This window comes from Callospermophilus lateralis, chromosome 13 (assembly GCF_048772815.1).
Source record: "Callospermophilus lateralis isolate mCalLat2 chromosome 13, mCalLat2.hap1, whole genome shotgun sequence".
NCBI lineage: Eukaryota > Metazoa > Chordata > Mammalia > Rodentia > Sciuridae > Callospermophilus > Callospermophilus lateralis.
In genome coordinates, this window is record NC_135317.1 from 72,929,284 (window position 1) to 72,956,537 (window position 27,254).

At 42.5% G+C, this 27,254-nt stretch overlaps 2 protein-coding genes across 8 annotated transcripts; one reads left to right on the forward strand and one right to left on the reverse strand.

Annotated features, from left to right (window-relative positions):
• C13H1orf74 (chromosome 13 C1orf74 homolog) lies at positions 1 to 5,817 on the forward strand. Of its 5 annotated transcripts, XM_076873147.1 has the most exons (3): positions 60 to 262; positions 962 to 1,880; positions 3,575 to 5,817. In XM_076873147.1, exon 2 carries the CDS (start codon positions 1,036 to 1,038, stop codon positions 1,843 to 1,845), a length of 810 nt encoding a protein of 269 aa, XP_076729262.1. In that variant the 5' UTR covers positions 60 to 262; positions 962 to 1,035; the 3' UTR covers positions 1,846 to 1,880; positions 3,575 to 5,817. The 5 variants fall into 5 exon arrangements, with proteins under 5 accessions (XP_076729261.1, XP_076729262.1, XP_076729257.1 ...); XM_076873146.1 differs by having other exon boundaries at positions 1 to 210; positions 962 to 5,817; XM_076873142.1 differs by having other exon boundaries at positions 962 to 5,817.
• Traf3ip3 (TRAF3 interacting protein 3) lies at positions 2,355 to 26,965 on the reverse strand. 3 transcript variants are annotated; one of them, XM_076873139.1, is made up of 16 exons: positions 26,754 to 26,965; positions 22,634 to 23,034; positions 20,461 to 20,608; positions 20,251 to 20,314; positions 19,713 to 19,737; positions 19,453 to 19,482; positions 19,264 to 19,359; positions 12,168 to 12,239; positions 9,419 to 9,559; positions 9,051 to 9,188; positions 7,794 to 7,929; positions 7,131 to 7,193; positions 5,999 to 6,055; positions 4,597 to 4,733; positions 3,593 to 3,706; positions 2,355 to 2,592 (listed from the first exon to the last, which is right to left on the reverse strand). In XM_076873139.1, exons 2-16 carry the CDS (start codon positions 22,976 to 22,978, stop codon positions 2,500 to 2,502), a joined length of 1,659 nt encoding a protein of 552 aa, XP_076729254.1. In that variant the 5' UTR covers positions 22,979 to 23,034; positions 26,754 to 26,965; the 3' UTR covers positions 2,355 to 2,499. The 3 variants fall into 3 exon arrangements, with proteins under 3 accessions (XP_076729254.1, XP_076729255.1, XP_076729256.1); XM_076873140.1 differs by lacking the exon at positions 26,754 to 26,965 and having other exon boundaries at positions 22,634 to 23,121; XM_076873141.1 differs by lacking the exons at positions 3,593 to 3,706; positions 4,597 to 4,733; positions 5,999 to 6,055.
• Between the last annotated feature and the right edge of the window lie 289 nt (positions 26,966 to 27,254).

Here is a 27,254-nt window from a genome sequence, read left to right on the forward strand (position 1 = left end):
GGTGGGCGGGGCTTGAATGGGTGCGCGTGCGCAACAGGTTGTTTTCGCCGGCCTAAAGCGGAGCGGGTTGCAAGGGTCCTCCGCGCACTGGCGGGACTTCCAGTGTTGTGGCGGGGCGCGGAGAACTAGCCACCTTCCTGGCTGTGGGCAGGAAACCGGAAGGGGTCCCTGAGCCCGCGAACCTGAAGCGGAAGTGGAAGTGTAATGTTTGTGAGGGAGACATCTACCTCACTTAACAAGTATCTGTAGTCTCAGATGTGTGGTATGTGGGTGGGAGCCCATCTTCCCAGAGTGCTTGGATTACTGCCGAAAAGGGAAGGCAGCAAAAGTTAAAACAATCCTCGTGCAGTTCTAGCCGATTCCATTTATTTATTTATTTAAATTTACCATTTTCTTTTTTAAAATTTTTATTTTTTTACATGAGCTCTATTATTATTATTATTATTATTATTATTATTATTATTATTTGCATTACAATTCTTAGTATTTTTATGTCACAGGATGAGGTGGTTGTTACACATTCTAGTGTAATCAGTTGTTCTTGTGAAGAAAGGGGGAAGTTAGCAGCAAAACAGTATATTTGGAATCCAGAGCTCTGTCCCCAAAGGGCAGTTTTGGGTGAAATGTGTTGGAGTTTTTCCAGAGACTCTCTTGCCTTTTCTTAGACTAGAGCTCCTTAAGTTTAGATTCAGAGAATGTAATTGGTAATAGGTACAATTTAGAATAGAAGTCAGAGATAATAGGAATCAAGCTAGAAGGTTTGAAAGACAAATTAGGGACCAAGGGATATTGGGTAGAATTGGTGATCCCATCTTGTCTGCCTTGGCTGAGTCTTCCAAAATAGAGGGAAGGACAAATAACTTTTGGAAAAATCTGTGAAACTTAATGGAAAGGTCCTTGGTAGGTTTCCTGTGTGTGACTGGCTGGTGTTAATAATTTCCTGCTACCACTTTGTTTCCAGGATCTTCCTCAAGTGTCTGGAGCTGAGATGCGACCCAGGAAGGGAACTGTGGCTAGCTAAGGAGTCAAAGCTTGATGTTACTTCCAGATCTCATGTCAACACTGAGCCCTCAATTACTGGTGGCAGTTGCTCAGCAGACCCTGGGCATGGGAAAGAAAAAGGGTCCACCTCGAGCCATCTGCCTTCACCTGGCTGGAGAAGTGCTGGCTGTGTCCCGGGGCCTGAAACCTGCTGTACTGTATGATTGCAATGGTGCAGGAGCATTGGCACTCCAGAACTATCTGGAGGAGCTGCAAGGGCTGGGCTTTCTGACTCTGGGACTTCACATTCTTGAAATTGGAGAAAATAACCTCATTGTCAGCCCTGCACATGTATGTCAGTACTTGGAACAGGTATTGCTTGGTACCATAGCCTTCGTGGATGTTTCTGGCTCCCAACCTCACCCTTCTATCTGTTCCCTGGACCAGCTTAAGGATTTGAAGGACATCGTGACTGAGATCATCACGCATTTGAAGGGGCTGCAAAGGGATCTATCCTTAGGAGTCTCCCATAGCATGCTCCATTCCTCAGACTGGAATCTTTGTACTCTATTTGGGATCCTCCTGGGCTATCCTGTCTCTTATACCTTTCACCTGAACCAGGGAGATGACAACTGCTTAGCCTTGACCCCACTACGGGTGTTCAGTGCTCGGATCTCATGGCTGCTAGGTCAAACCTCAGTCCTGCTCTATTCCTTTAGTGTCCCAGAAATCTTGTTCCCAGCCCTGAGGGACACTCTAAATGTCTGGGAGAAGAACCTCAGAGCCCAATTTAGGACTCAGAATGACTTTTCTGACCTCAGCATCTCCTCTGAGATAGTCACACTGCCGGCTGTGGCTCTCTGACTTTAATTTTTGTCCTCCTATGTGGAAGGCATTCAGTAAGTGCTCATCTCTGGGTTGGGGGTGTCGAATAGTGTCGAAAGTGGTGGTTTTAAGTGCCTGGGGACCCTAGGGAAGAATGCTGTATTCAGCTGGCCACATCATGAATGGGAATAGGTAGTGGTGGTGGTGATGCTAGCATTAGTAATACATATTGGCCATTTCTATACTAGGAGGTCTTCTTTAGTTAACAGAGGTGTCTGTTCCTTTTTCACTGGATAAGAGTTAGAAGGAAAGAGACAGAAGGGGAAAAGAAGGGTTGTAGAGGACAAGCAGTATACCCGTGTGTGGTATCCTACCCTGTTTAGATAGTGTCTTTATAAAAGGAAGACTGGGTCCTTTCTGTATGTTTTTCTGTACCTCCAACTGAATTGGTCTAAGGTGAGTAGACCAGGATGCTTAAGTGCCACACTTGTAATATGTTATTTAGGAATAAACTGAAGATTCCAGGGAACAGTCTGGTGAGGTAAAGTTTATTTATTTAGGCTAAAAGAATTGAAGTCAGAAATCCCAACTCAGTTGGAGGGTAAACCCAAGCTGTAAAGTACCCAAACCTTCTGCGTTTTTCATTGAGTTGTTTGCTGCTGATTTTTACTCCAGGCAGCTGTCACAAGTTATTCAGATTCTTAGGTTATCTTTGTTGGCCAGGAATACTGCCAGTGCTATAGCAATCACCACCGTCAGGATGGGGAGCCACTGACCACATTGCTTCTGTGTGGAGGGAAGGGAGACAGAAGAAAGCAGCCATAAGTCACTTAGAGAAAATATGGGCAAAAACACCCCTTCCTATTCTAGACCAATGGAAGACCTTGGGTTGGTGCTAGAAAACGCTTTTTACTTCACTGTCTCACTTTCTGTCACCTCTCTTGGGATAAAACCACTTTATTAGTGGTCCCTGGCCCAGGGATCATGTCCAGTAGGGGCCAAACATTTAAATGCTGATGTGAAAAATTCAGGGTGGAAAATAATTCAGCAAAATAATATTATTCTCTTTGTATGCCTTAGTACCTTTGTTGTCCTTCCCTGTCCTTGTCATCATGCTGGCAATAGACTAAAAGAACATCCTTTCATACTTGAGTTAATGCAGCTTGAGAATCCCTTACCTGAAATACTTAGGACCAGAAGTGTTTCAAATTTTGGAGGTTTTCAGATTTAGTAATATTTGCCTAGACTTTACCAGTTGAGCAGATCTCATGAAAAAAAAAAAAAAAAAAACGGAAACACCAAATACTCTAAAATCTGAAACTTTTTGAACATCATGTCAATGCTCAAAAAGTTTTGTATTCAGAGAATTTCTAATTTTGAACATTCAGCTGAAGATTGCTCAGCCTATAGCTGAGGCCTTAAGAGTTCCACAGAAATTGGACTTGGATGCATGAAACAGTGTTTCATGACTGCTGTACTTTCAGCATGGACTAAATCAAGTAGAATAGGCAGAGTATTCAGAGCATTTCTGATTTTGAACATTCAGCTTAGGGATGCTCAGCCTATAGCAAATCTTCCCCTCAGCTCTCAAGAATTCCATGGAATTGGACCTATGTACATGAGTCAGTGTTACTTTCATGACTGCTATACTTTCAGCATGGACAAAATCAAGCAGAATAGACAGGATGACTAGATATTGACATGGGCTGGCAAATTTTATCTGTAAGACTTGGCTAAAAAAGAAATCATCCCACCACCATTTGTACAGGAGGATGGACCCTCTTACTCTGGGAGGTGGCTGCTGGCTGTGGTTCAGCTCTTCTCGACAGTGCTGCAGCTTACGCATGCAGGAGAGGTACTCGTCACTGAGGTTGTCTAACTCCGAATGCAGTTCTCTGCACTGGGGAGAATATCATCGGAGTCATCATCATCAATTCTATCTTGAGACAGAACCCAGGAAGGGGAGACTGTCCTGAGTAAGGTACTCCTTCATTCATTTTGAATGAACTATTCTCCCTTCCCAACCTTCCTCAGAAATTTTAGTTTATACTGTCTCACTTGTTTTTCTCTGGAATGTGTTCCTTTAAAAAAAATTGATTGTACTGCATATATTACACTTTATATATTGTAAATAGTTTTATGTGACCAACCGTGCATGTACAAGTGCTTTGTAAATGGGGAGACCCAAAAATGAAATTCTTAAAGCACAAAAGACTTCAAAGTATTATAAGTTTCTTTTCTGGGAGCTGATTGCTAATGTGTGCTTTTAGGGATATATATGGATATCCATATGTATATATACATATATATGTATGTATGTATGTATGTATTTAGGAAAGCTTTTGCAATTGAAAAGATGCTGTGTAAGGCTTTAAGATATTCAGTGTGAGAAAAAGTTTGGGAAGTTAATATGTTTATCAAATGTGGGTTGAGGGTGTAGCATAGTAGTAGAATGCTTGCCTATCATTCAAGAGGCCCTGGGTTTGATCTCTAGCATTGCAACACACACACACACACACACACACACACACACACACCAAAAATATGTTTATCAGATATGTTTTAGTTTGACTTTCTGAAAGGTAACTGTTTAAACCTTAAGTAGGGAATAAATAAGGAAAGGAAAATATTGACAGGTCAGTACAAAAGCAGACATTTTATATGGGCAATGGAAGACCTATGGACATCCAATCACAATTTGAACACAATTTAATCCCTGCTGTCTGGCTGTTCCTAGCAGTTTTCTGTGCCACACATAGATGAGCTCATGATCCTAGGTTAATGGCTCACCTCTTTTTCCTTGGCCTGGAATTGCAAAGTCGTCTTCTGCAGTTGGTCTCTGAGATCCCAATCTTTCTCCTTCCCTGCACTCTCAGGCTCCACTTCATTGTGGGAGGGCTTTGCACTACACACAGGCAAAGCCTCATCTAAAAAAGCAGCCAGATTCTCAGTGATAGGCCCACACCTATGAGGAAGGATCCTGTCACTGAGTAAGACTCCTAGGAGTAGGGGAAGGGGAGGGAGCAGGAAAGGCCTGACCTTTGGCTAGACTGAATGAAATGGAGTTCTCTGGCTTAAAGAACTCCTGATGGAACCCTGCTTAGCCTGAATGACACCTGGAATTTGAGCCCCTTGAGAGCAAGATTGGCATCTTACTTTACTTTGTATCCCCAGACCTGTCTGATATTTTTTAGTGAATACTTATTAATTTAATTTTTTTTTGTTGTATGCCACGTTTTAATTTGTGAGGCAGGTGTTTCTTTTCCCTTACATCCTCATTTCAAAGTCCTTTCAAATGGCAGTCATATCCTAGAATTTATCTAATGTGGTTAAAGATGGGTTTTCAGCCACCTTGCAGTCTTTTTTTGTGTGGATACCAGGGATTGAACTCAGAGGCACTTGACCACTGAGCCGCATCCCCAGCCCTATTTTGTATTTTATTTAGAGATAGGGTCTTACTGAGTTGCTTCGCCATTGCTGAGGCTGGCTTTGAACTCATGATCCTCCTGCTTCAGCCTCCCAAGCTGCTGGGATTACAGGCATGCGCCACCTGCTCCGCACCTTGCAGTCTTAGCTTTGGTGAAAAGAGCACTGGACTAGAAGTCAGAATTTCTTGATTATCTTAGCTCCGCCCTTGATTTTGTGACCAGGGGCCTTTATTTTCTTATTCATCCTCTGTGGGCATAATGGTTTCCACCTTTCATATTACACCCAGTGATTATGAGGAGAAAACAAAAAGCTATGTGTTATGGATAAGTGAGGAGCTATTATTTCCATGTATACATGATGAATTCTTTTCAGGAAGCTTGATCAGCAGACTAGTGCGAGATGACTCTTGCATGCTACGTGATTTGGGGCTGGGGAGTTGGATGTGATTTGGAAAATTAAGTGTGTAAGAATTGACATGAAATCCTGAGTTCAAAATCAATTTATTAAAATCTTCAACATAGACATGTTTTCAGAGAAAGTAGAAATTATTTTTCACAGCGTGTATACCTCTCCGGAGAGGAGGCTAACTAGTTAAAGTGTCCTCAGGGCCAGTGATCAGTCCTTAAAAGACTCCCTTCTATCTCTGACTCAACAGACTCCCAGAACTGAGTGGGACTCCAAGAGATCATATAGTCCATCCCCCTGCCTCTAGCAGGCAAGGAAAAAGCAATATCTTAGAATTTGTGGTAGTAAATTTGCTGACCTTTCTTTAAGAGTTTCTCCTGTTCTTGAAGCTGTAAGGATTGATTCTGAAGCAGACCTGTTGGAAAACACAAGAAACTTGTCTGTGCTACTGCAAAGAGCCTCTTTACAGACCTTTGCTTAGAACCTAGTTAATAATGTGCCTTTCTGTTATGAATTGAATTCTGTGCTCCCAAATTTATATGTTGAAATCCTAACCCCCAGTACCTTGGAATGTAACCATCCTTGGAGATAGAGTACAGGTAAAAATAAGATCGGTAAGGTAGGCCAAGTAACTGATCGAATAACTGATGTTGTAAAAAGAGGAAATTTGGACAAAAGGAAGCTTATGGTCATCTTCAAGCCAAAGAAAGAGGCCTGGAATAGATCTTTCCAACACAGCCCTCAATAGGAATCAACTCTACTGACTCTTGATTTTGGATGTCTAGCTTCTGAACCGTGAGACAATATTTTTCTTTAGTTTAGGTCACTCAGTTTGTGGTACTTTGTTACAATTTTATCATCCTTTCCTACTGTGTCTTTGTCTTCCAGGTCTCTGCTTAAATATTATCTCAGAATTAAAAGTCTCCCAGATGGCCCTACATACAATAGTGACTATTTTCCCTTTAGCCTGCTCCCGCCTCTATAGCAGTTATTATAATTTGACATACATTCAATTTTTTCATGCACTGAACTACACTTGTTTGTAGACCTTTTTTAGAATATAAGAGAAGGAGCTGTAAGTTTTGTTTGTTATTGTATCCTCACATTTAGTATGGATCAATAAGTGGTTGATTTTTGGAACCATTCCTAGTGAGATTTAAGTGGCACATTCATATACATAATAAGTTAGACTACATAAGAAAAGAACTATACTAGAAAACCCAGTACTTTTAATAATCCATAATTATGGTAGAAATGCAAGTGGTTGTCATTGGCATGGAAGGAGAAAAGTAGAAAAAAAGAGTTGAGCCTGACAATATGTGAAAAGCTATGTAAGTGACTCCATGGAACAAGAAGTAGGTATAGAATGTACAGAGATAGGAGGATATGCCAGAGACTGGGCCCCTAGATCTTCCTCTGAATGAGTGTTGTGGAGCAGGACCCCAAGGAACACCAAAAAGCTTTCTTGAGAATCCAGAAAAGAAACTTACTCTGCAACTGCTGTATTCTGGTCATCAGGGCAATTTTTTCTTCCTCTGACCTCTTTAGTTTATCTGAAAGTGAAACAGTACAAACCAAAATAGAAGAACTCAGCTTAAAGAACAGAATACCTGAGTATGGAAAGGAATAATTCATGCTGACTTGTCTATGCATCTGATAAGTGTCAAATGGGATTTGCCCTGTCTTCTGATTGTCCTCAGTTCTGAAAAAGTAGATCAGGTACCCCATCAACAACCAGGGGTATGCGTCAACAGTGTTGAGTTGGACTAAGGACTCTCTTTATACATTATCTGGTCCTTTTAGCAGACCCGTGCTAACTTGGAGACCTTCATTCTGCCTTGTATTTGAACTGACCTTTCCTTTTCAAATTAGGAATGTGGTTCTGACACTTGTGACTAATATAGGAATGACTGTCATTTGGCCCAGAGGATGGGCTGGAGAGAAAAGAGCTCATGCAATAAAATCCTCTAGTGTAGTAAAATGAATTTCCATCTTGGGTGATTAAAGTAGTCCTGCCTTTCCCTCAAGGTAAAATGAAATCATAAGGCCAAGCAAACAAATGAAGGCTGAGGCTTTTTCTCCTCGCAGCTTCCTTTCTCTAAGCTCACTCAGCCATGGTTCCTGTGCTCCTGAGGCCTCTAAGAATAGAGTACCTTGAAGGTCCTGGGTATCTGAGTTGCACAGATCTCTGTCCCCTTGCAGGCGTTCAATCTTGGCCTGCAGTTCCTGGTGCTCATTCTCCAGAAGTCGCAGGGCTTGGTTCATCTGTGAGTCTCTACTATCTGCTCCCTGAAAGGAGGAGGGAAGGGCCAATATAGAAGCAGGTCCCATGGCAGAGCCAGGGACCGCTGAGGGAGATCAGAGAGGAGGGGGTTTCAGTAGAAGCCTCCCGCACCAAGGCAACAGCTTGGTGGAAAGGTTGTAAAAGCACATTGTACCCCCTCAATTGTATATTGTAGATTAATAAATTCTAGGTGTATTTATGAGGAGAAGGTTCCAGGAATTTGTGTAGCTGGGCCCCTTGCTTCGTAGAGCTGCCCCTGGATTCCTAGTCCCAAGAACTGTGCAGCATCCCCACCTGTGTGCTCTGCAGTTGCTGCTCTGCAGCAGGGCTTGGTTCATTTGTGAGTCTCTACTATCTGCTCCCTGAAAGGAGGAGGGAAGGGCCAATATAGAAGCAGGTCCCATGGAAGAGGAAAATTACTGAAAATTATAGAATTTTAGAGGTAGAAGAGTATTAGGGTAATGGAAAAACATGGAAGTATGTGTGAGCCCTATTTTGCATTGTATTTAGAGATAGGATCTCTCTGAGTTGCTTAGCACCTCCCATTGCTGAGGCTGTCTTTGAACTCGCCATTCTTCTGCCTCAGCCTCCTGAGCTATTGGGATTAAAGGCATGCCCCACTGTGCCCGGCTATTCCTCACATTTTTAACAGTGCATTAGACTTCTGGTATTCACAAGGAACATATCTTAACACTTTGATAAATCTCAAAATTAAGTCATAGCAAGTCATATCTTTTCTAGCCCTATCAAGTTTGTTTGTTTTGAGGATGGTAGAACAATTTTTTTTTTTTCATGAAGAATTAGGTTTAAGAAACTCAAACATCTTCTTAAGAATTGCCTTGTAGTTGACAGGAAGATAAGAACAACAGAGGTTGAGATGTGCATTTGGATAGTGTTATTCCAGTTGAGCACTTAGTTCATTTGCATGAATAGTGTAGGTATTCTTACTAAACTCAAAACTATCTCAGAACTCAAACAGGGAGTCTGGTACTAAGTGGGTAGTGACTAAGGAACTGAAAGCTAGATGCTCTGAGCTGCCCTTGGAGTCCCCAAGCTGGGAGCAACTTTTCTCACTACTACCCCCCCCCCACCACCTTCCTGCTCTTCTTACCCCCAGTTCCTGTACCTGTAGTTTAGACTGAAGCACATGAAGTTGGCTCTCCAGCTCTCTGTGTTGGGTCCCGAGGGCCCTCCAGTCCTCTTTTAGAGACTCATATTGGTTCCTCCACTCTTCACATTTCTGCTCTGCCAGAGCCAGGGACCGCTGAGGGAGATCAGAGAGGAGGGGGTTTCAGTAGAAGCCTCCCGCACCAAGGCAACAGCTTGGTGGAAAGGTTGTAAAAGCACATTGTACCCCCTCAATTGTATATTGTAGATTAATAAATTCTAGGTGTATTTATGAGGAGAAGGTTCCAGGAATTTGTGTAGCTGGGCCCCTTGCTTCGTAGAGCTGCCCCTGGATTCCTAGTCCCAAGAACTGTGCAGCATCCCCACCTGTGTGCTCTGCAGTTGCTGCTCTGCACTCATTTTCTCTTCCAGCACTTTTTGTAGTGATTCTTTGGCCTTCTGCTCATAGCTGTTTTTCTGGTCTTCCATCTCCATTAGCACCTTTTTCATTCCCCAAGGGGAGTATTTCTGTAAATTTGATGAAGTTCAACAGTTATACATTGAGCTTCTATGTGCCAAATACTGAGCTGGGATACAGAAATGAAAATTTGGTCTTTCCCTTAAGGTGGAGACACTAGTGATTTGGTTGGAGCTGAGCACAGAGTCAACTCAGGTGATCTGAGAGGTGAGTGCCATAGGATTTCTGTTCATTGTACCCTAGGCCTTGTGCAGGCTTTTGGAAACCAACATGTCCAAACAGAACTCCTATTTCTTTTTTTTTTTTTTTTTAATATCTTTTAGTTGTTGATAGACGTTTATTTTATTTATTTATAGGCAGTGGTAAAAATCGAACCCTGTGCCTCACACATGCCAGGCAAGTGTACTACTGCTGAGCCTCAGCCCTAGGCCTAACTTTTATTTCTTTACCAGCTCTTTTCTTCTGAGTTTCCTAGCTCAGTGATCAACATCATTACCTACCCACTCTCCCAAACTCTAAACCAGGGAGTCCTCTTTAATTTTTCTTTTTCTGCCAGGAATTATTTGGTCTTTGAGCCTTGTCAAGTCAACTTCCTGAACAGTTCATACCTGTCTCCTCTATATTCCTACTGTTAACTTTCTTAATTCAGATTCTAATAATTCTATTAAATGGGTTAATGCAATACTTTCCCTATCTCCAAGTCTTGCCCTTCTTCAGAATTTTTTTAGTGGATTCTTTTTAATACACAAGTCTGATCATGTGTAAATCTCTTAGTGGATCCTTGATGTCCTAATGATCAGGTCCAAACTCCTTGACTTGCATACTTCCAATCCAAATTTTCCCTCCGTGCTATCTCTGCCCAAAGGAAACTGCTTACAGATCTCCTGATCATTGCTTTTATGGCCTTTGCCATTGCCCAGATAGGTTCTTTTGGCTGGAGCCTCCTTACCCATCTTTTTTTCCTGGCTAAACTCACTCACACTCAAGATTTAGTCTAAGAATCATCAGTTCTGATGATAAATCTTCACTAACCATACACCATTCTCCAACTCCAGGTAGCTTTTCTTAATGTTTACATAGTATTCTCTGTATGCCTTCATTATTTCAATCCATCAATTCATCTTTCTTCCTTACTGGATTGTAAATTCCTTAAAAGCAAGGTACATGTTACTATTTCTTTAAAAAAATCTTTATGGCTTCTGATCTGAGAAATTCAGAGTAGACTCAATTAATGCTTTTAAAATTAGTGAATTTAGATATTGAAATTATTTCTGGCTTCAAGATCAACAACAAGGCATAAGAACAGGGGCTGGGTTATGGTTCAGTGGTAGAGCGCTTGCGAAGCACGTGCAAGGCACTGGGTTTGATCCTCAGCACCACGTATAAATAAATAAGATTAAATGTATTGTGTCCATCTACAACTAAAAATATATTAAAAAAGGCATAGGGACAGATTTGTAAATTCACTGGAGGTGAGTTCCCTTCATCTCTGTGTGCTATGATTTGGTGGAAGACAAGTAGCTTTCATTGTCAATTCTGGACTACTCATGGGAGAAACAGAAGTCCAGATAATGAAAATTTAGGGATCAATATGAATCATTTCCATTTACCTTTGGAAATGTCTGAAAATTTGGGCTTATATATGAATAGGTCTTATGTCTTTGGAATTTTTATTTAAAATAAGTCTTAATATTTTTGGAATTTTTGTTTTTCATATATGGGGGATGTTCCAGTTATTGGTCTTATCATACTGGTGACTGGCTAGCTTCAACCCCATTGAAAATGAATAGGCTGGCATTCTGGGTTATATGTCCGACTCTTGGGAGCTTGATTGGCATTATTTAGTTTAGAAGAACCTAACAAAGCAGGCCAGATTGAAGAAAACAAAATTTGTGGACCAGAAAACCTATGGACTATATAAACTCTATTCTGGAAGACCCCCAACTATATAGCCAAGACTACCTTATCAAATTCTAAATCAGGCCAAATTGGGCTGGGGTTGTAGATCAGTGGTATATATTTGCCTAGCCTGTGTGAGGTACTGGGTTTAAACCTTATCACCAAATAAATAAATAAACAAATAAACAAAGACATTGTGCCCATTCACAACTAAAAATATTTTTAAAAAAGGGATTAGGCCAAATCAAGAGATTGCTGAAACTGGATAGTAATGTCACAGAAAAGCCAAGAGTCACATTCTTACTTTCTTGCAGAGGTTATTACTAGAAGAAAGTTGGTCCTGGAATGAAAATAATTTTATGAAACTTCTTTATAATATGCAACTCATCTGTTCAAAGATTGGGACCTGAGAAGGTTAGCTGGGGTGTTGTGATTTTTTTTACTAAGCCTCTCCCTACAGTTTTAGGTATTTTCAAGGTTCCTCCAGAGCTAACAATAGAGCTAACAATAGCTAACAATAGAGCTGGTATTTCTTTACAGGATGTAAAAGGAAAGATACTGGGAGAAAGGTGCAGATAGTGATATGGCAAATTGGTACCAAATATGGTACTAACGTGAAAATGGTCAAGACAGAACTGGGTAAAAATAGGAATGTTAATTGCTATTTGGTAACATTTCTGGAAAACAGGATTGAGGTTCAAGCATTCTTCTCATTTAATTCTAGATTCATGAGCTGGAAGTATCATTCAGAATGCTTACCTGGGTACAGGTATAGAGTTGGTTTTCTAAGGACCTCAGTTTGCCCTTCAGTTTGTCCTCATTAAGCTGTCCCTGAAGCAAATGGGAAGAGGAGTTAATAAACTTGGGCCAAAATATAGTCTGCAAAGAGATTAACTCAATATTTTTAGCCCACTGCTCAACACATAGTCAGTACTCAAACATTTATGGAACTGAGTTCTTTCAGGAGATTTGGGAGGAGCACAGATGACAAAGGAATGGGGTAGAAAAGGATCTTCTTTGGGAGGCTAAGGCAAGAGGATTGAAAGTTGGAGGTTAGCCTCAGGAACTCAGTGAAATCCTGTCTCAAAATAAAAAATAAAAAAGTCTAGAGATGTAGCTAAGTGATAGCCCCTGGATTTAATCTCCCATATGGAAATAAATTTTAAAATAAAAATAAAAAGAAGAAGGAGAAGTAAAAGATATTCTTCTCTTTCTCTGGGTTAGGAGAGGTTGCATCAAACTGGTTCCCCAAATCCTCTTTTGCCTTGAGGTTCACCATCAAATGGACTTAGGGTATTATAGTAGGGGGCCACTGGAGGGAATGTTTCTAAGCTGTTCTTTCTTCTATTACCTCCCTCCTCACCTCATCTCAGTCTTGTACCTAGACTTATAAAGTATAGGCCAGTAAGGCTAGAGGAGGAATCTTTATTCTTTTCCTTATTCCTCCAAATTTATATGTTTAAGTTCTAACCCTCATTACCTCAGAAGGTGACCATATTTGCAGACAGAATCTTTGAAGAAGTAATCAAGTCAAAATGAGGTCATTAGTTGGGCCCTAATCCAACATGACTGGTATCTTTATAAAAAGAGATCAGGACACCAAGATATACCAAGGAAGATAATGTGAAGACAGAGTGAAGATGGCCATCTGCAACTGAGAGAGGCCACAGTAGAAACAACTCTGGGGACACCTTGATCTCAGACAAGTCTCCAGAACTGCAAGAAAATGAATTTCTGTTGTTGAAACCACCCAGGCTGTAGTATTTTGTTATGGCATCCTTGAAATACAATCATTCGTTAGTGTCCACTGGGGATTGGTTTCATGTTTCCTCCTCCCTCTGGGATGCCAAAATCCATGGATAGTCAAGTCCCTTATGTAAAATGGTGTAATATTTTCATATAACTTGTTCAATCCTCCCATATACTTAAAATCATCTCTAGATTGCTTATAATGTAAAAGCTATGTAAATAGTTATTACTGCTGTATTGTTTAGGGAATACTAACAAGAAAGACAAGAAAAAGTTTCTGGATTTTTTTTTTTTTTTTCAATTTTGATCTGAGGTCAGTTGAATTTGAGGACATGGAAGCTGCAAATAGGTAGGGCTGGCTGTACTAATGCACTCTCTATAGCATACACGTACACAGATACCTATGACTCAGAATAAGAGATTCTTTAAGAAAGCAAGAAATGGAGGGAGAGATATTAAAACAGGATGGGGGCAGGGCAAGGTACGAGTACTTCCCAGAAAGTCACATTCTATTTCTTGACAAGCTGGGTTGGTCTTATGGCATTTATTTATGTATTTGTTTATTTACTTATCTCCCTCTCCCTGTCCTGTCTCCCTCTGCCTCTGCCTCTGCCTCTGTCTCTCCCTCTCCTTCTCTGTCTCTCTTTCTTTTTGGTAGTGATAGAAATTGAACTCAGGGCCTTCTGCATACTAGGCATCTAATGGCACTTTGGACATTCCAAGAGGGATTCGGATCTCAAGGCTGGGAGTGGAGAAAAGTGTTTTGCAGAAAGAGCCATTCTGTTTTTCAGTTTGTTAGCATTTTAGCAGAGTAGTTAATGATTTCCTTGTTGCTTTGTAGGCTTGTGACTTTTTTTCCAGGTTGCAGTTTTGTTCTTCTAGACTTGAGTTTTATTTCAGGTATATCTGTCCAGGGGGGTGGGGAGTACCATCAGTGATGGCAAGTTTTCCGGGGAAAGGATCATGGGCCTCTTCAGCAGTAACTGGTTTCCATATTCTTTTCTGATTTTTTCCATCCACGCCCTGGGGGACACTTGGGGGGTCTTCAAATTCCACTTCTCTTCAGGTCTGGGATGCTGTGGTCCATTTCAATTAGACAGCTTGGATGTTTCTCTGGAAACCTCATAGTGTTTCCAGTTTATAATGGTCTAGGGCCCAAGACAGGATCTCTGTTATGAGGTCTGCCACCCTGGATGAGTGTCAGGGTGCCTTGGGGGAGGCAGGAAGTGGTATCTCACAGCTCCTGTTTTGATCTTGTTTGGCTGATTCTTCTAACCATTGGGGCCAGGGGGTGCCCCCACCCTTTCTGCTTCCTGTGTTACTCAGCTGGGCCTTGCAAAAGCAAAAAACATTGCCAAAAATAATTTTTTAAAGTGCCTCCTGCTATTAATGTTTTTCCCAATGTCTCATGAAAGAGAGAGCCAAGAGTCAGGGATTTGGCATCTACAATAACCACAGGGCTTTGGGACAGATAAAAGAGAAGGATGAACACTTCTACTCTTTGGGTCTTGGAGTAACTGGTAAAATAGCCTCATTCCCCAAAGTGGCCTGTGCATTGAAAATCCACAGGCCCTGAAATCAACTGTCCGCATACCCTACTCCCCTGTTTAAGATCTTCTAACTCTGTGCATTTTTATTGCCTACACTCTTACTCTGTAGAATGTCACCAAACCCACCAAGTTTAAGGATTACCTTGCCATAGTTTGGAAAGAAAACAGGCTCAAGGCAGTATTCCTAAAATTTCTAGTCTCCTCTTCTTTTTGGGTAGTTCCTTTCTCCCGGTCCCACAGTATGGCTTTAAATCAATATTTCATCTCTTGCAACTGTTTATGCATTTTAGCCCAACACCAAATTACTTTTCCATTCATGTTGCAATACAAAACAATTCATGAGAGCCCCTTCAGTGGGGATGAAGGGCCACCCAAGTCCAGGGCTTGACCAAAATCTCTTGTCTACAATTCTGCCTTCCCAGACTCCCCAAGGCAGGCAGGAAAGTTGCAGCCAAGTTGTTGCAAATGGACCATGTAAGTTTCTTGGTCTGAGCCCCAGTTCTCCTCATGCTGAAGCCCAGTATTACAGTATGTGGGAAGAAGCATTTCTTACAGGCCCTTTGCTGACCTGGGCTCAGAGGGCACAGTTACCCGCCCGCCCCCACCCCCCCAGTAGAAAAGGGAGCAAGGTAGAGGCCATACACACCTGGTGCTGGTCTGAGGGCTTCTGCTTCTGCTTGTGCTTGGTTTTCCCCTGCCTCTGATCTGTTCCTCAGAAACAACACCACCTCACCACAGAAGTACCAGCCCTCGGTTCATCTGTCTGCTTTAGCAGAGCTCGCTTGGGGCTTGTAGCCAATCCCCTACTGTGCTGTCATCTTCAGATCTTAAGATCTTGATTCCACTTTGTAGATGTCTTTCTTTTTCTTTTTCTTCTTCTTCTTTTTTTTTTTTTTTTTTTTTTGGTATCAGAGATTGAACCTGGGGTTCTTAACCACATCCACAACGCTTTTATTTTTTATTTTGAGATGGGGTCTTGCTAAGTTGCTTAGGGATTTGCGAAGTTGCTTAGGACTTTGCTAAGTTACTGGGACTGGCTTTGAACTGGTGATCTTCTTGCCTCAGCTTCCCGAGAGACTGGGATTACAGACAGGCATGTGCCACCACACTTGGCTAACCTTGCAGATCTTTTATTATTTTTGTTTTATTTCTGATACTGGGGATTGAGCCCTGGGGCACTTTACCATTGAGTTACATCCCAGTTCTTTAATTATTTATTTATTTTGAGATTGGGTCTTGCTAAATGCTGAGGCTCTTGCTAAATTGAAGAGACTAGCCTTGAACTTGTGATCCTCTTGCCTCAGCCTCCCACATTGCTGGAATTCCAGACATGCACCACTGCTCTGGGTTCCATTTTGCAGATCTTAAAATGCAAGAGTTCCCTGCTTTCATTTTTTTATATTGCCCAAAGTTGAACTTTCTCTACTGGCTGATCTGCTTCTGCTCTCAAGGTTTGGACCCAGCTCAGTGTTCTCAGCTACACTTCAGGACTGTGGTATCCCAAAGGCTCAGAATCAGCTTGGAGGTGGAGGCAGACAAAGGTGCTGATTCTTAGGGTCCTAATAGAGAATTTTCTGTGAGCTTCTCTGCATGTGAAGTTGGAGATTCAAATCACGGAGGCCAAATGGAAAAAAATAAAGTGTGTACTGGGCTGGATGTCAGAGTCTCAGTTCTGGACACATTCATCCAATTATTTTCCTCAAATACTAGACTGGTACTATCCTTTCACTGAAGTTGAAGCTGTCATGGGATGGATAGAGAACTGAATTATCTTGTTTTTGGGAAAGCAAAAGCCTTCAATTGAACAGCCCAAGACTGTTTTTCTTAAAAACAGGAAGCTTCAGGCTTGGGGGTGGGGATGGAGAAGAGAAGGTGAAGATTGGGAGGGGTGGGAAGAAGGAAAGGAGAAAACCACAGCCAGAGGAACTTCTGCTCTTGGGCTGGAGTCTATGTCAGAAATGTTTCTTAATGTATCTTCCCCATTCCCATCAAACTTTCTCTAATTCAAACTCTTGAGTGTGACTTACCTGTGCTTTTACAAATCTCCATCCCCACCACCCACATCCAGAGCCAGGTCCTTGTCAGATAATCTGCTGAACACAGAACTTATCATTCACTTTCAATTCAGTTCCACAGATAGAGATGAAGTTCCTTCTAAGTTTGGGTAGACACTGTTCGGTGTAGGACTTTAAACCCAAATAAGATATAGTTACATTGCTACCCTGCTTCTTGCCTGTAACAGTATTTCTCAAACTAGTGGTAGTAGGCATTTTCATAGATCTCTGAGCTAACACACAGAGACGTGCAGCCTGAATCTAGATATGTATATATCTTTCCTTTAAAAAGGGGTCCATACATAATATTGTTCAACAGTAATAATTCTAGAAACCTGCTTAAGGTCCTTTCTTTGGTACTGTTCTGATATTATCCCCTCATTTTAGCCACACCCAATGCTCTGCCAGTCCTTTATCTTTTTTAAAAAATATTTTGTAATTGTCGATGTACCTTTATTTTTTATTTATTCATATGTGGTGCTGAGGATCAAACCCGGTGCCTCACACATGCTAGGCAAGTGCTCTGCCACTGAGCCACAACCCCAGCCCCTGATTCCTTTATCTTATGCACCCTTTTTCTTTCTGCTTTTTTCCCTATCTGCACTCTATTCTGTACTGATGAATTCCTACTCATCCATTAGGACTCAGCCGAGCTATTCTTTTTGCTGTGTGGGAAATTTATTCTGATAGAATAATTATTTTTTCCTCTGTATCATGTTGTAAATACTGCCGTTGCAGCCTAGTCACACTATTTTGGAGTTACTTATTATGTTTGCTTCTTCCTGGCTAGACTCTGAGCTCCTTAAGAGCAAGGACTTGACTTCTTTTGTTCCTGAAACCCAGAGCCCAGCACAGAGTAGGAACTTATCAAATGTCTGTTGCATAAATGAGTGAGATGATCTTAATTTAGGTCAGCACTGGAAACCACCTGGCACGCACAGCTGTCTGCCCCAGGCTCCTATTCTGCAACGAAAATTATTTCCTTAGCAAGCAGGAGCTCTGGTCACAGACTCCCAAATCCTGGTTTGATGAGTGACATGAGGAGGAAGGGCTGAGCTTAGGAAGTATTTTGTATCACTGCAAACTTCTTAGCTGTGTCCTATACCCTCCTGATATTTTCCTCTGTGGAGATGAAAGCCATCTTCCTGGTAGGGCAAGGTTCCTGGAGGCTTGTGAGGACTCCTTTCTGTCTCACTGTCCATAGTGTTTTATACTCTGGTGGCATTGAACTCTTTATTATTCCCTTAATATACAGATTTCAGAATGAAGTCGGAGGACCATGGGAATCTTTGAGATCCTTTCAAGGGATGTGCAAGGGATCTTTTCCAATGAAATGTCTGTGTGAGTCTGAATATTTTCCATATACTTCAATCAAAAGAATGTATTCCAACAAATTGAATTTAGAAGCAAATAAGAAAATTTAGCTGTCTTTTGTTCAGCTAGACATTAAAAGGGTTTACAAAAGTGTAAAGCAATGCCACTCTTATTTTTTTGTTTTTGAAAATATGTTTTTTAAATAAAGAATCTGTAGTTTAAGTTAGCATGCAATGGTTTACTATTATTATTTTAAAATTAATATTTCTAAATATTTTTCATTTTTTTTGAGGTATTGGGGTTGAATTCAGAGATATTCTACCATTGAGCTACATTGCCAACCAAATTTTTAAAAATTTCCATACAGGGTCTTGCTAAGTTGCTAAAATTGGCCTGGAACTTGTGATCCTCCTGCCTCAGTCTCCCAAGTCTCTGGGATTACAGGCATGTGCCATTGTGCCTGGCTATTTCTCATATCTTTGTATTGTTTATGCATTTGCCTCTCATAGAAAACCATGAGCTTTCTAAAAGCAGGAGCCTTGCCTAAAGAATCTTAGGATGTCCCCTGCTAGTCCAGTCCTCACTAGGAAGAACATGATCTATGAATATCTGTAGAATGAATGGATTAAAATTAGAGGCTAGAACTTTAGTTCCAGTTCTGTTACTAACTAGCTGTGTGACTTTGGACAAATCACTTGGCCTCTCTGAGACCCAGTTTCCTCATGGGAAAAATAAGATTACGCTAGATCTTCTCCAAGGTCCCATCCCATTCTGACATTCATGTCTACGCTGAGTAGTGGGTGCAGGCTGGCTTGAATGAATATTTGTGTGGATCCCCTATAAAAACCGTTTGATATTTACCATATCCAATAATATAAGCTATACTGGGAACTTCCTTATTTTCTTCCTACAAATTAAAAAATGGACCTTCTTGCTGGTTTTGGTCCCAAGTCTTCCCAGTGAATATAGCAGCATGACCTTCAGTTGAAGACCCATATCATTAATTACTGTGACCTGCTTGACTTCTAGGTCTGAATATTATATCCTCCACTTTCTGTCTTTTCCTTGTTTACTCCTCAACAGTGAGAGCATTCCTTCTTTTGCAGGATGATTTGGAAAGAAAAATGAGATGGGCTCACATAGATGCCTACATGAACTCTTTCAAAACAAGGATTTTTATTCCCTTACCTTCCAAGAGCTGTCAGAGGCCCGAATCAGGGTAGATAGCAGGTCTTGGAGAATCACCATTTTCTGCTTTAGGACCAATTCCCTTTGCAGGGCCTCCTGGGGTCGGGGGCAAAAATGCATGAAATAAGATTAACCAGGAGAGAGAATAGTAGATGGAGGAGCTTAGCAGAGAGGTCACATGCCACTTACTTTGAGGTACTCAGAAAGTTGGATGATTTCCTAGAGAGAAAGAAAAAGAAAGTCCCTTGAAACCATGGAGCATAGAACCAAAATCTGGGCTGGCTTGTGTGGAGCTACCCTCTTCTTCATTGGGTTTCACGGAGCCCTACTATGTCTATGCTAATTACCCCCTTGCCATCCTCCACCCCTCTCAGTTTATCATGGATTACCAGAGTGTTAGAGCTTAGACACCATCTGATCCAACCCCTTCAAGATGAGGATGTGCTTACCTTATCCAGAACTGCGACTCCATAACTGAGAAGAGAAGAGGAAAAAAAAAAAAAATGACAATGGACCAAAGAAGAAAGTCAGGAGGCAGTGGGTTGATTCCTTCTGGGCTCCCTTCCAAAGAGCCAGTAGAGCAGGGAAGGGTCCCTTCTTTTTTTTTTTTTGATACTGGGAATTCAACCCAAGAGTGCTTAACCACTGAGCCACACCCCAGCCCTTTTTAAATTTTCATTTAGAGACAGGGTCTCGCTGAGTTGCTTAGGGCCTCCCTGAGTTGCTGAGGCTGGCTTTGAACTCACAATCCTCTTGCCTCAGCCTCCTAAGGTGTTGTGGCCCTTCTTTTTAAATTGAGGTAGACACGGATATTTGTTGTGTTCTTTCTTCACTGTACCGGGTAGAGGTATTCAAGTAAAGTTTAGAAGAGAAGAGAAAATGAAATTTGATGGGGGCCAGCATATCTCTCTTTCTCTCTCTCTCTCTCTTTGCTGTGTGCCACATGACGATACAATGAGAAGGGCCAGGAACATGAAAGGAACTCACCTGGTTTGTTGACTGGCGTCATTCCTAATTGTTGGCTGTGCCTCTTCTGTCTTTGTCTGAGTACCTAAGAGACGGAAGAGAAGGTGATTGAGAATCCACTGGGGGGAAGTGAAGGAAGTGGGGAGGGAAAAGGATCTTTCACTGCTGACGACCTGAATGGCTGTGGCAGAATTCTGTGCTCTGTCATTGAGTGAGGGAGCTTTGTCTTACCACGATGGTGTTTGTGAGGTTTCTTGATGGGAGAGTCTTTTGGTGGAAAGGCCCTTGCCTGTGAGGAGTGGTGGTCGGCCCCAACTCTCTGGACACTTGAGAGAGGGTGATGTGGGGTTGGAAAGACATTGGTGTTGGTCCCTGTCACCTGAAAAACAAGTAAAGGCTGCTGAAAACCACTTTTTAGAGCTTCTTAGGAAAAGATTCTCCAGATGATTGTAGAAAGAGGAGCCAATGATCGTGTCTGTGGTAGACTGAAGGTGTCCTAAAATTCATGTTGAAATTCTATTTCCTAATGTGCTGGTATTAGGAGGTGGAGCCTTGGGGAGATAATTGTGGATAGTAGCCTCTCCAGGAAAGGCAAATGGGGAGCTGGAATTGTCTCCAACCAATCACTGGTCACAGCCATTTACAACAGCCAGGGTGGTGATGTGGAAAGAGAACTGGACTGAATGGGGAGGGAGACATGTGGGTTCAGATCCTGCCTTTTCTACGTATCAGTCTCCTGTCTATATAGTGGGTTTCTAGAGATGGATTTCTTCCTGTGAGTCATAGCTGTGGAATTGCTGAGGTGTGAAGGGAAGGTAAAGGTGGAAGTTGAAGGAAGGAGTGCAGCAGTTGTAGTCACAATTTAGTCTGCTATTTTTGTATTTATTTTTCCTCAAAACTAAAAAAGTTGATATCGATAGTAAAACACAAAAAGGACAAGATGCTGGGTGAGGTGGTTCACACATGTAGTCCCAGCTACTTGGGAGGCTGAGGTGGAAGGATCACTGAGCCTAAGAGTTTGAGACCAGCTTGGGCAACATAGCGAGACCCTGTCTCAAAAAGTACTCCTCAAAATGAAAACAAAACCAAGCAAACCACAGCAGTATAAAACAAAAAGAGCTAAGAAATGTCATGTAACTAATTCAATCTCAATAAAACATTTAAAAATTGATAGGCAGAGGTAGAATTCTTTTTCTTTTCTTTTCTTTTTTTTTTTTTTGGTGCTGGGAATTGAAACCAGAGCCACTGAGCCACATCCCCAGCCTTTTTCATTTTTCCTTTTGAGACAGGGTCTTGCTAAGTTGTTTAGGGCCTCACTAAGTCACTGAGGCTGGTTTTGAACTTGCAATCCTCCTGCCCCAGTCTCCCAAGTTGCTGGGATTACAGGCTTGTGCTGCTACATCCAGCCTCAGAGGTGGAATTCTATAGATAATTGTATTTTCTGTTCTCATATTTTTCTTCCCCCAAAGTATTCAGAAACCTTCTTGACTTAGAAAAGGTAGTTGTTTCTCTTTGGCAACTAGGCTCTAGAATCATTTCTCTGAATAGCACCTCCAGTTGAGCATAACAAATCCACTATTAAGAAATCCTGACAGAGCACCTACTCAGGCATGGCACCATGCCAGGCATTTCCAGGAAACACAGTGGACCCGTTCCTCCTGTCGATGTGTGCACAACATGGGTAGGAAGACAGAGATGGTTTGATGGCTGAGGTCATCTCAACAGACCCTGATTTTTTGCCAGCACTACTCTTTTCTGGGACAGAAGAATGGACACTCTATGAGTTATGTAATTGTTGAGGATTTATAACCTCTCAGACCCACAGAGAGCAGAGGTGGCCTGGAGAAGCTAGAGAAGGCTTCCTGGACTAGATGAGTGAGGCCCTAGTTTAGTGAATTTAGTAGACTTGTCATGTTGCAAGAGAAAAAGATGAGTTGGGCAAAAGCCTCACAGAATAGAGGATGTGTGTGTGTGTGTGTGTGTGTGTGTGTGTGTGTTTTGGGAGAGGGTATCAAGAGGACAGGTGTGGGTATCTGGCATCTAGTAGGCATTCAGGGAATCTCTGATGAAAAAAATGGATGAATGAATGCTGTAAGGTAGCTGTAGAAAATATGTATAGATTCCACGTATGTGGAAGATAAGTACAGATTGCTGAAATTTGAACTGATACTAGGTAATGGCTGTGAAATTGTCTTAAAATTTATTTTCTCTCTCCTCAAAGGCAAATGTGAAACAAAAAAAGAGCTAAATGTGAAACAAAAGCACGAAAACTAAAATATCTGAATGAGTAAGTGGCTAATGGAGACTTGACTTTATGACTAGAGAAGAAGGGATTTAGTTTAAATCCCACCCCTTGGTATGACCCCTACCCCCACAAAGCAGTGTGTCCCTGGACATGGCCCACCTGCTGTTCTGGAAAAGAGATCCTGTTAGCAGACAAGGCCTCCTTGAGGACAGCTGCCTGGCCTTTCTTCCTGGAGGGAACTTGCTCCCTGTCCCAGGGACGCTGAGCCTGGCCTTTCTCTTCCACTTCCAGGTTCCTCCTCCTGAAGAACTGCAGTTGTCGAGCTCTCTGGAGCTGCTCTCTGTGCTGAGTCCTTAGTGCCTTCCCCACCTGGCGGCAAGTAGTCACGTTGGGGCGACAGCGGCGACTTTCACGGGTCTCCTGCCGGCGCTCACACTTGGCCTCATAGCTCTCAGCCCACCGGGCCAAGGCAGGGGAGGGCCTGGGGTCTGGGCTGATCATCATGACCTCTGAAGCACCTGTTGTGCTTGGCTTCCAGTTCCTTGAATAGCTGCCTGGATCTGCCAAATGCCAAGAGGGAGGAGCCAGAAGATGGGCAGAAAAATGACTATCTTCCCAAATCAGGGGGCAGAAATAGCACAGGGCTCTATCCTGTGGGTTGAAAACTGAGGATGAAGTGGTTTCCCACTGGGAGTCAGGACTCCTGTGCTTAATCCTTAAGGAACTCATAAAAATCTAACAAAAGCAATTTCCTGCTTCTAGCCTGTGTCCCACCTCTGTAAAGTGCACTGCCCCCTTCTTCCTTGACTAAACATCTCACTATTCTCTAAGTCAGAGGAACTTTATAAACAATTGATAAAAATCATGATAAATTGATAGCCTCTTGAATAGCAGGTGTGTTTATTTTCTAGACTTTTAGAGAAATTAATTTCCCCTTCTTTCCTTCTAATCTAAAAGGAAAGTGGGCATCTTGGCCTAAGTTGTGACTAAAATAGAATGATACTTCTCCTGACCTGGAGGGATAAAAATGCCCCCTCAGGAAGTGATCAGGCCTGGGACTGACACCCACTGCTCCCATCTTAGCCCTTAGCAACCAACTTGTGGGCCCAGACCTTGTGTGTTTTAGGAGGGAAGCCTACCCTAACTCCTCCATCATGACATCCTGATGTTGTTCTACTGGTGTCTACTACCCCATGGCCGGGTCTGGGCCCTGACTCTCAGATGCAGATCAATTCAAATCAGTATTGGCTGAGCATCTCCACATGCCCAGTATCGACCCACTTCAGAGCATCTGAATTAACATCTCTTGGAGATGAGAGTTACCACTCTTTTTAGGGTCACCTCCCTTTCAGGGTTGTCTGTTGCCAAGTTTGCTTTCCTAAGCCCGGATGCAGGTTGTGACTTCTAAACCAGTAAGCACATGGATTATACCTCATAAAGCTCCTCTAAACAACAGAGAAATAAAACAAACATGCAAAAGCAGTAACCCAAAGTCCCCAGGGAACAAGAGGCCACCTTTGATATCCCTCCACATGGCCTTGCCTGCTGTCCACATAATACCCAAACCCTAATCCCCTCTTCCTTCCTGTGCCTCTCTATCCTACTCTACCTACCTTCTGTAAATTTGTTTATTCTCCTAGAAATCGCTGGTAGCTTTGTTGAGTTGGGAGTGGAATTGGATGAGCTGGTTTCTGAGCAACAAAAATTCTGTGCCCTGTCCCCTCTGCTCCCTGGAGTCAGACCAGGCACTGATGAAGGAAGAGGTACTCCCCCTCACAGCTGCTGCCTCTTCTCTCCGACTCATGACTTTATTACCCACGGCCCTGGGAACATAGTTCCTGGGTGGGTCAGAGGAGAGTATCTCAGCTTCACCAGCCAGTAGGCATTTGCCAGCTCTGGCCCTTTGGGTTTATTTATAAGCCAAACAGACTCAACAGGTAGCAGCTTCTCTGCTCCTTTGTTGGGACTTCACTGCCCATCCTGGCTCAGTCTGGAGTTCTGCAGGTTTTGTTTCTCTTTCTCTGATCACAGCACTCATTCCCAGGGGACATGGGTGGAGCATTATCACCCTCTGGAGGGGTATTATGTAGCTATGCCTTGGGTACTCTCAAATGCCTGACTTGAGGGCTAGAGGGGCACACTCTGGTCTTGGGCACTGCTGACCCTAAGAAGAATTGTGAGGTTGTCAATATTTATCCCCTACATATCATCTTTGAATGGCTTTTTTCCTCCCTCCTACTCCGTGGGTGTCCCTAGACATCCCACCTGTTATTCTGTTTATTTAAAAACTCAGTAAAGGGAGCTGGGTTTGTAGCTCAGTGGTAGAGTGCTTGCCTAGCGTGTATGAGGTACTGAGTTTGATCCTCAGCACCACATAAAAATAAAAAAATAAAATAAAGGTATTGTGTCCATCTACAACTGAACAAAAAACAAAAACAAACAAACAAAAAAAAACCAAAGGATCAGAGAGGCCCATTTCATGTTAAGTTATAAATGGCATGGTGGAAGAGATTTGAAATTATGTGTACACAAATTCCATGTTAAGAATGTATACTTGTGGCATCCCGAAGTCATAGCCCCTGGTTATTCTGCCATCCATAGTGGAGGAGACTTTTGCTCTGTGGAGTGACTCTGTGGACTCATGTCCTAGCTCCATTATTGTCTACTTCTGTGTATTTTTAGACAAGGTATTAAATGTCCCTAAGCCTCAGTCTCCTTATGTATAAAATGGGGTTAAAACATATCTGGAAAGATTATAAGAATTAAATGGCAAAATGTACACCATGTACCTGGTATATGGCATACAATAAATGATAGGTTTCTATATTAATAAACATAGTTATTATTATCCTTATGTTGGTGTTGAATACTGAAGATTTGGTGCTGTAAGAGAGAGGTCCCAGACTAAAGTACTCCCAGGGCTAAGAATGCTTGATCTCTTTCTCTAATTCCCCCAACCCTTTCTCTACTAAAGAAACATATTGTTTTCCAGATGGAGGGGGTATGGCCCCAGTTTAAAATCACCTTTATTTCTCTAATCTTTGTTTGGGGTTGGGCTACAAGGAAAAAGGACTTTTCTGTGGTCCTGACATAACCACCATCTCAATTAGGCCAAGCAGAATGGCAAAGAAGAGACGGGGGTGAGGAACTGGTATCCAGCCTACCTGCACTGCACTATTAAAATGTGGGGTGTGAGGTCCTTCTCTATTTGGCCTCAAGTTACCTTCAGCTTTGCCATGGAGATAATTTATCCAGTGTTGAAAATTCCCCTACCTTTCGCCTATTAAGAGGAAAAGGCTGTTGGGGAGAAGATGGGCCTGAGATGAGGTCTCTCTGGATGCTACACCTAGGCCATCTATAGGTCCACGGAACCATGACTGCTCCATTCTGCAACCTCAAGGCCAGATATTGGGATTTATTACTCAAGAGGGGAATTGAGGTAGAAATTGCCCCTTAGAGAAAGAAGGATCCCTATATCCCCAGGCCCCCACACCTGGTAGAATTTGGAGTGACTTGGTGAGTGGAGATATATCTGACCATACTGATTTTCTTAAGAAGAAACCATGTGGGATGGCTGATGAATTGGAATAGGCTATAGACACAAAAGGAACTGATCCTTAAAGAGTTCAGAGAAAGGTTATAAGGCCACTGCTCAGGCTTTCTGGCAACCTAACAGGGCCCAGTTGTAGTTAGGAGGAAGGGGTGGTGCTGGCTGGGGGAAGTTTTCCTCACTGCAATAGGGAGAAACCAGGGTGCTGCTCTGTACTTTATTGAGGCTTGTCATTGCCTTTCCAAGTTCCTGCTCTTCTTCCTGGCCATGTGTACAATAGAGACAATGGATAGCTACCTGCATGGGTCTGGCCTTCCTCATCCAGAGCTCTCAATGTGAGCTGAGGGAGAGGGTCCTGTCCCCAAGTTACTGGAAAAGTATCTTCATGTTAAAGGACCTCTGCTTTGAAGGGAACTATAAAAGGTCAGTTAATTCATGCTGCCGTCACAGTAACCTAAACTCCAAGCCATGTGTGACCTACTTCTAATCTAATGGATGGAGCAAGGGAGTCATGGGAGCTGTAGCCCTGTGCCTGGCCGGGGCCTCAGGAATCCCATGCAAGATGCTTTCTTGGTTACCTCAACTCTCAATACTCTTAAACTATACCACCCACTCCTATGTTTCCCTCCCTCTATTTTTCCAAACAAGCTTGGATGGTGGAGTGCCTTCTGCCCCACCCCAAAGTCAAGGTTCCAAACCTGACCCCCAAACACCCTTTTTTGCAGTTACCTCTGGGTCCCAGACTCCAGTGTAAGGAGCTCAGGAAAACATTCCAGTTCTTGGATAGATCTTGGTTCTGGTCTCAGGTGGAGCACTGCAGTGACTGGGTAAAGTGCAAGTTGTCAATCCATGTTTCTGGGCTCCCTTAGCATTTCCCTTCTTGGTACTGTCTTTCTTTTTGCACAGCAGCCTCACTGAAACAGGAAACAGACAAAGCCACAATGCTCGCAAACCCCAGTTCCTCTGCTCTCCTTGCAATCTGAGTGGGCCCCTGAGCCCTGGGGCCTCCAGGGCTGGGCTGAGGAGCTCCTCCCATCAGAGGGCACCCCAGCTACCCTTTCTCTTGCTACCGGATTGGTCTGAGCTCTTGAACAGTTTCAAGTCAAGATCTGTTTCCAGGATTAGACAAGGATGCTCCTCTGGGTCCCATGCCAACTTTGCAGTTTCTTTCTTTCTTTTTTTTTTTAATATTTATTTATTTATTTTTTAGATGTAGTTGGACACAATACC

Coding starts and splice junctions, on each gene's coding strand:
- C13H1orf74 (XM_076873146.1), top strand. CDS start 1,036: ATGTTACTTCCAGATCTCATGTCAACACTGAGCCCTCAATTACTGGTG.
- Traf3ip3 (XM_076873139.1), bottom strand. CDS start 22,978: ATGATGATCAGCCCAGACCCCAGGCCCTCCCCTGCCTTGGCCCGGTGG. Junction 20,609..22,633: donor TCTCTTTTCCAGAACAGCAG/GTGGGCCATGTC, acceptor CTTGTTTTTCAG/GTGACAGGGACCAACACCAA. Junction 3,707..4,596: donor TCCAGGCCAAGGAAAAAGAG/GTGAGCCATTAA, acceptor TATTCTCCCCAG/TGCAGAGAACTGCATTCGGA.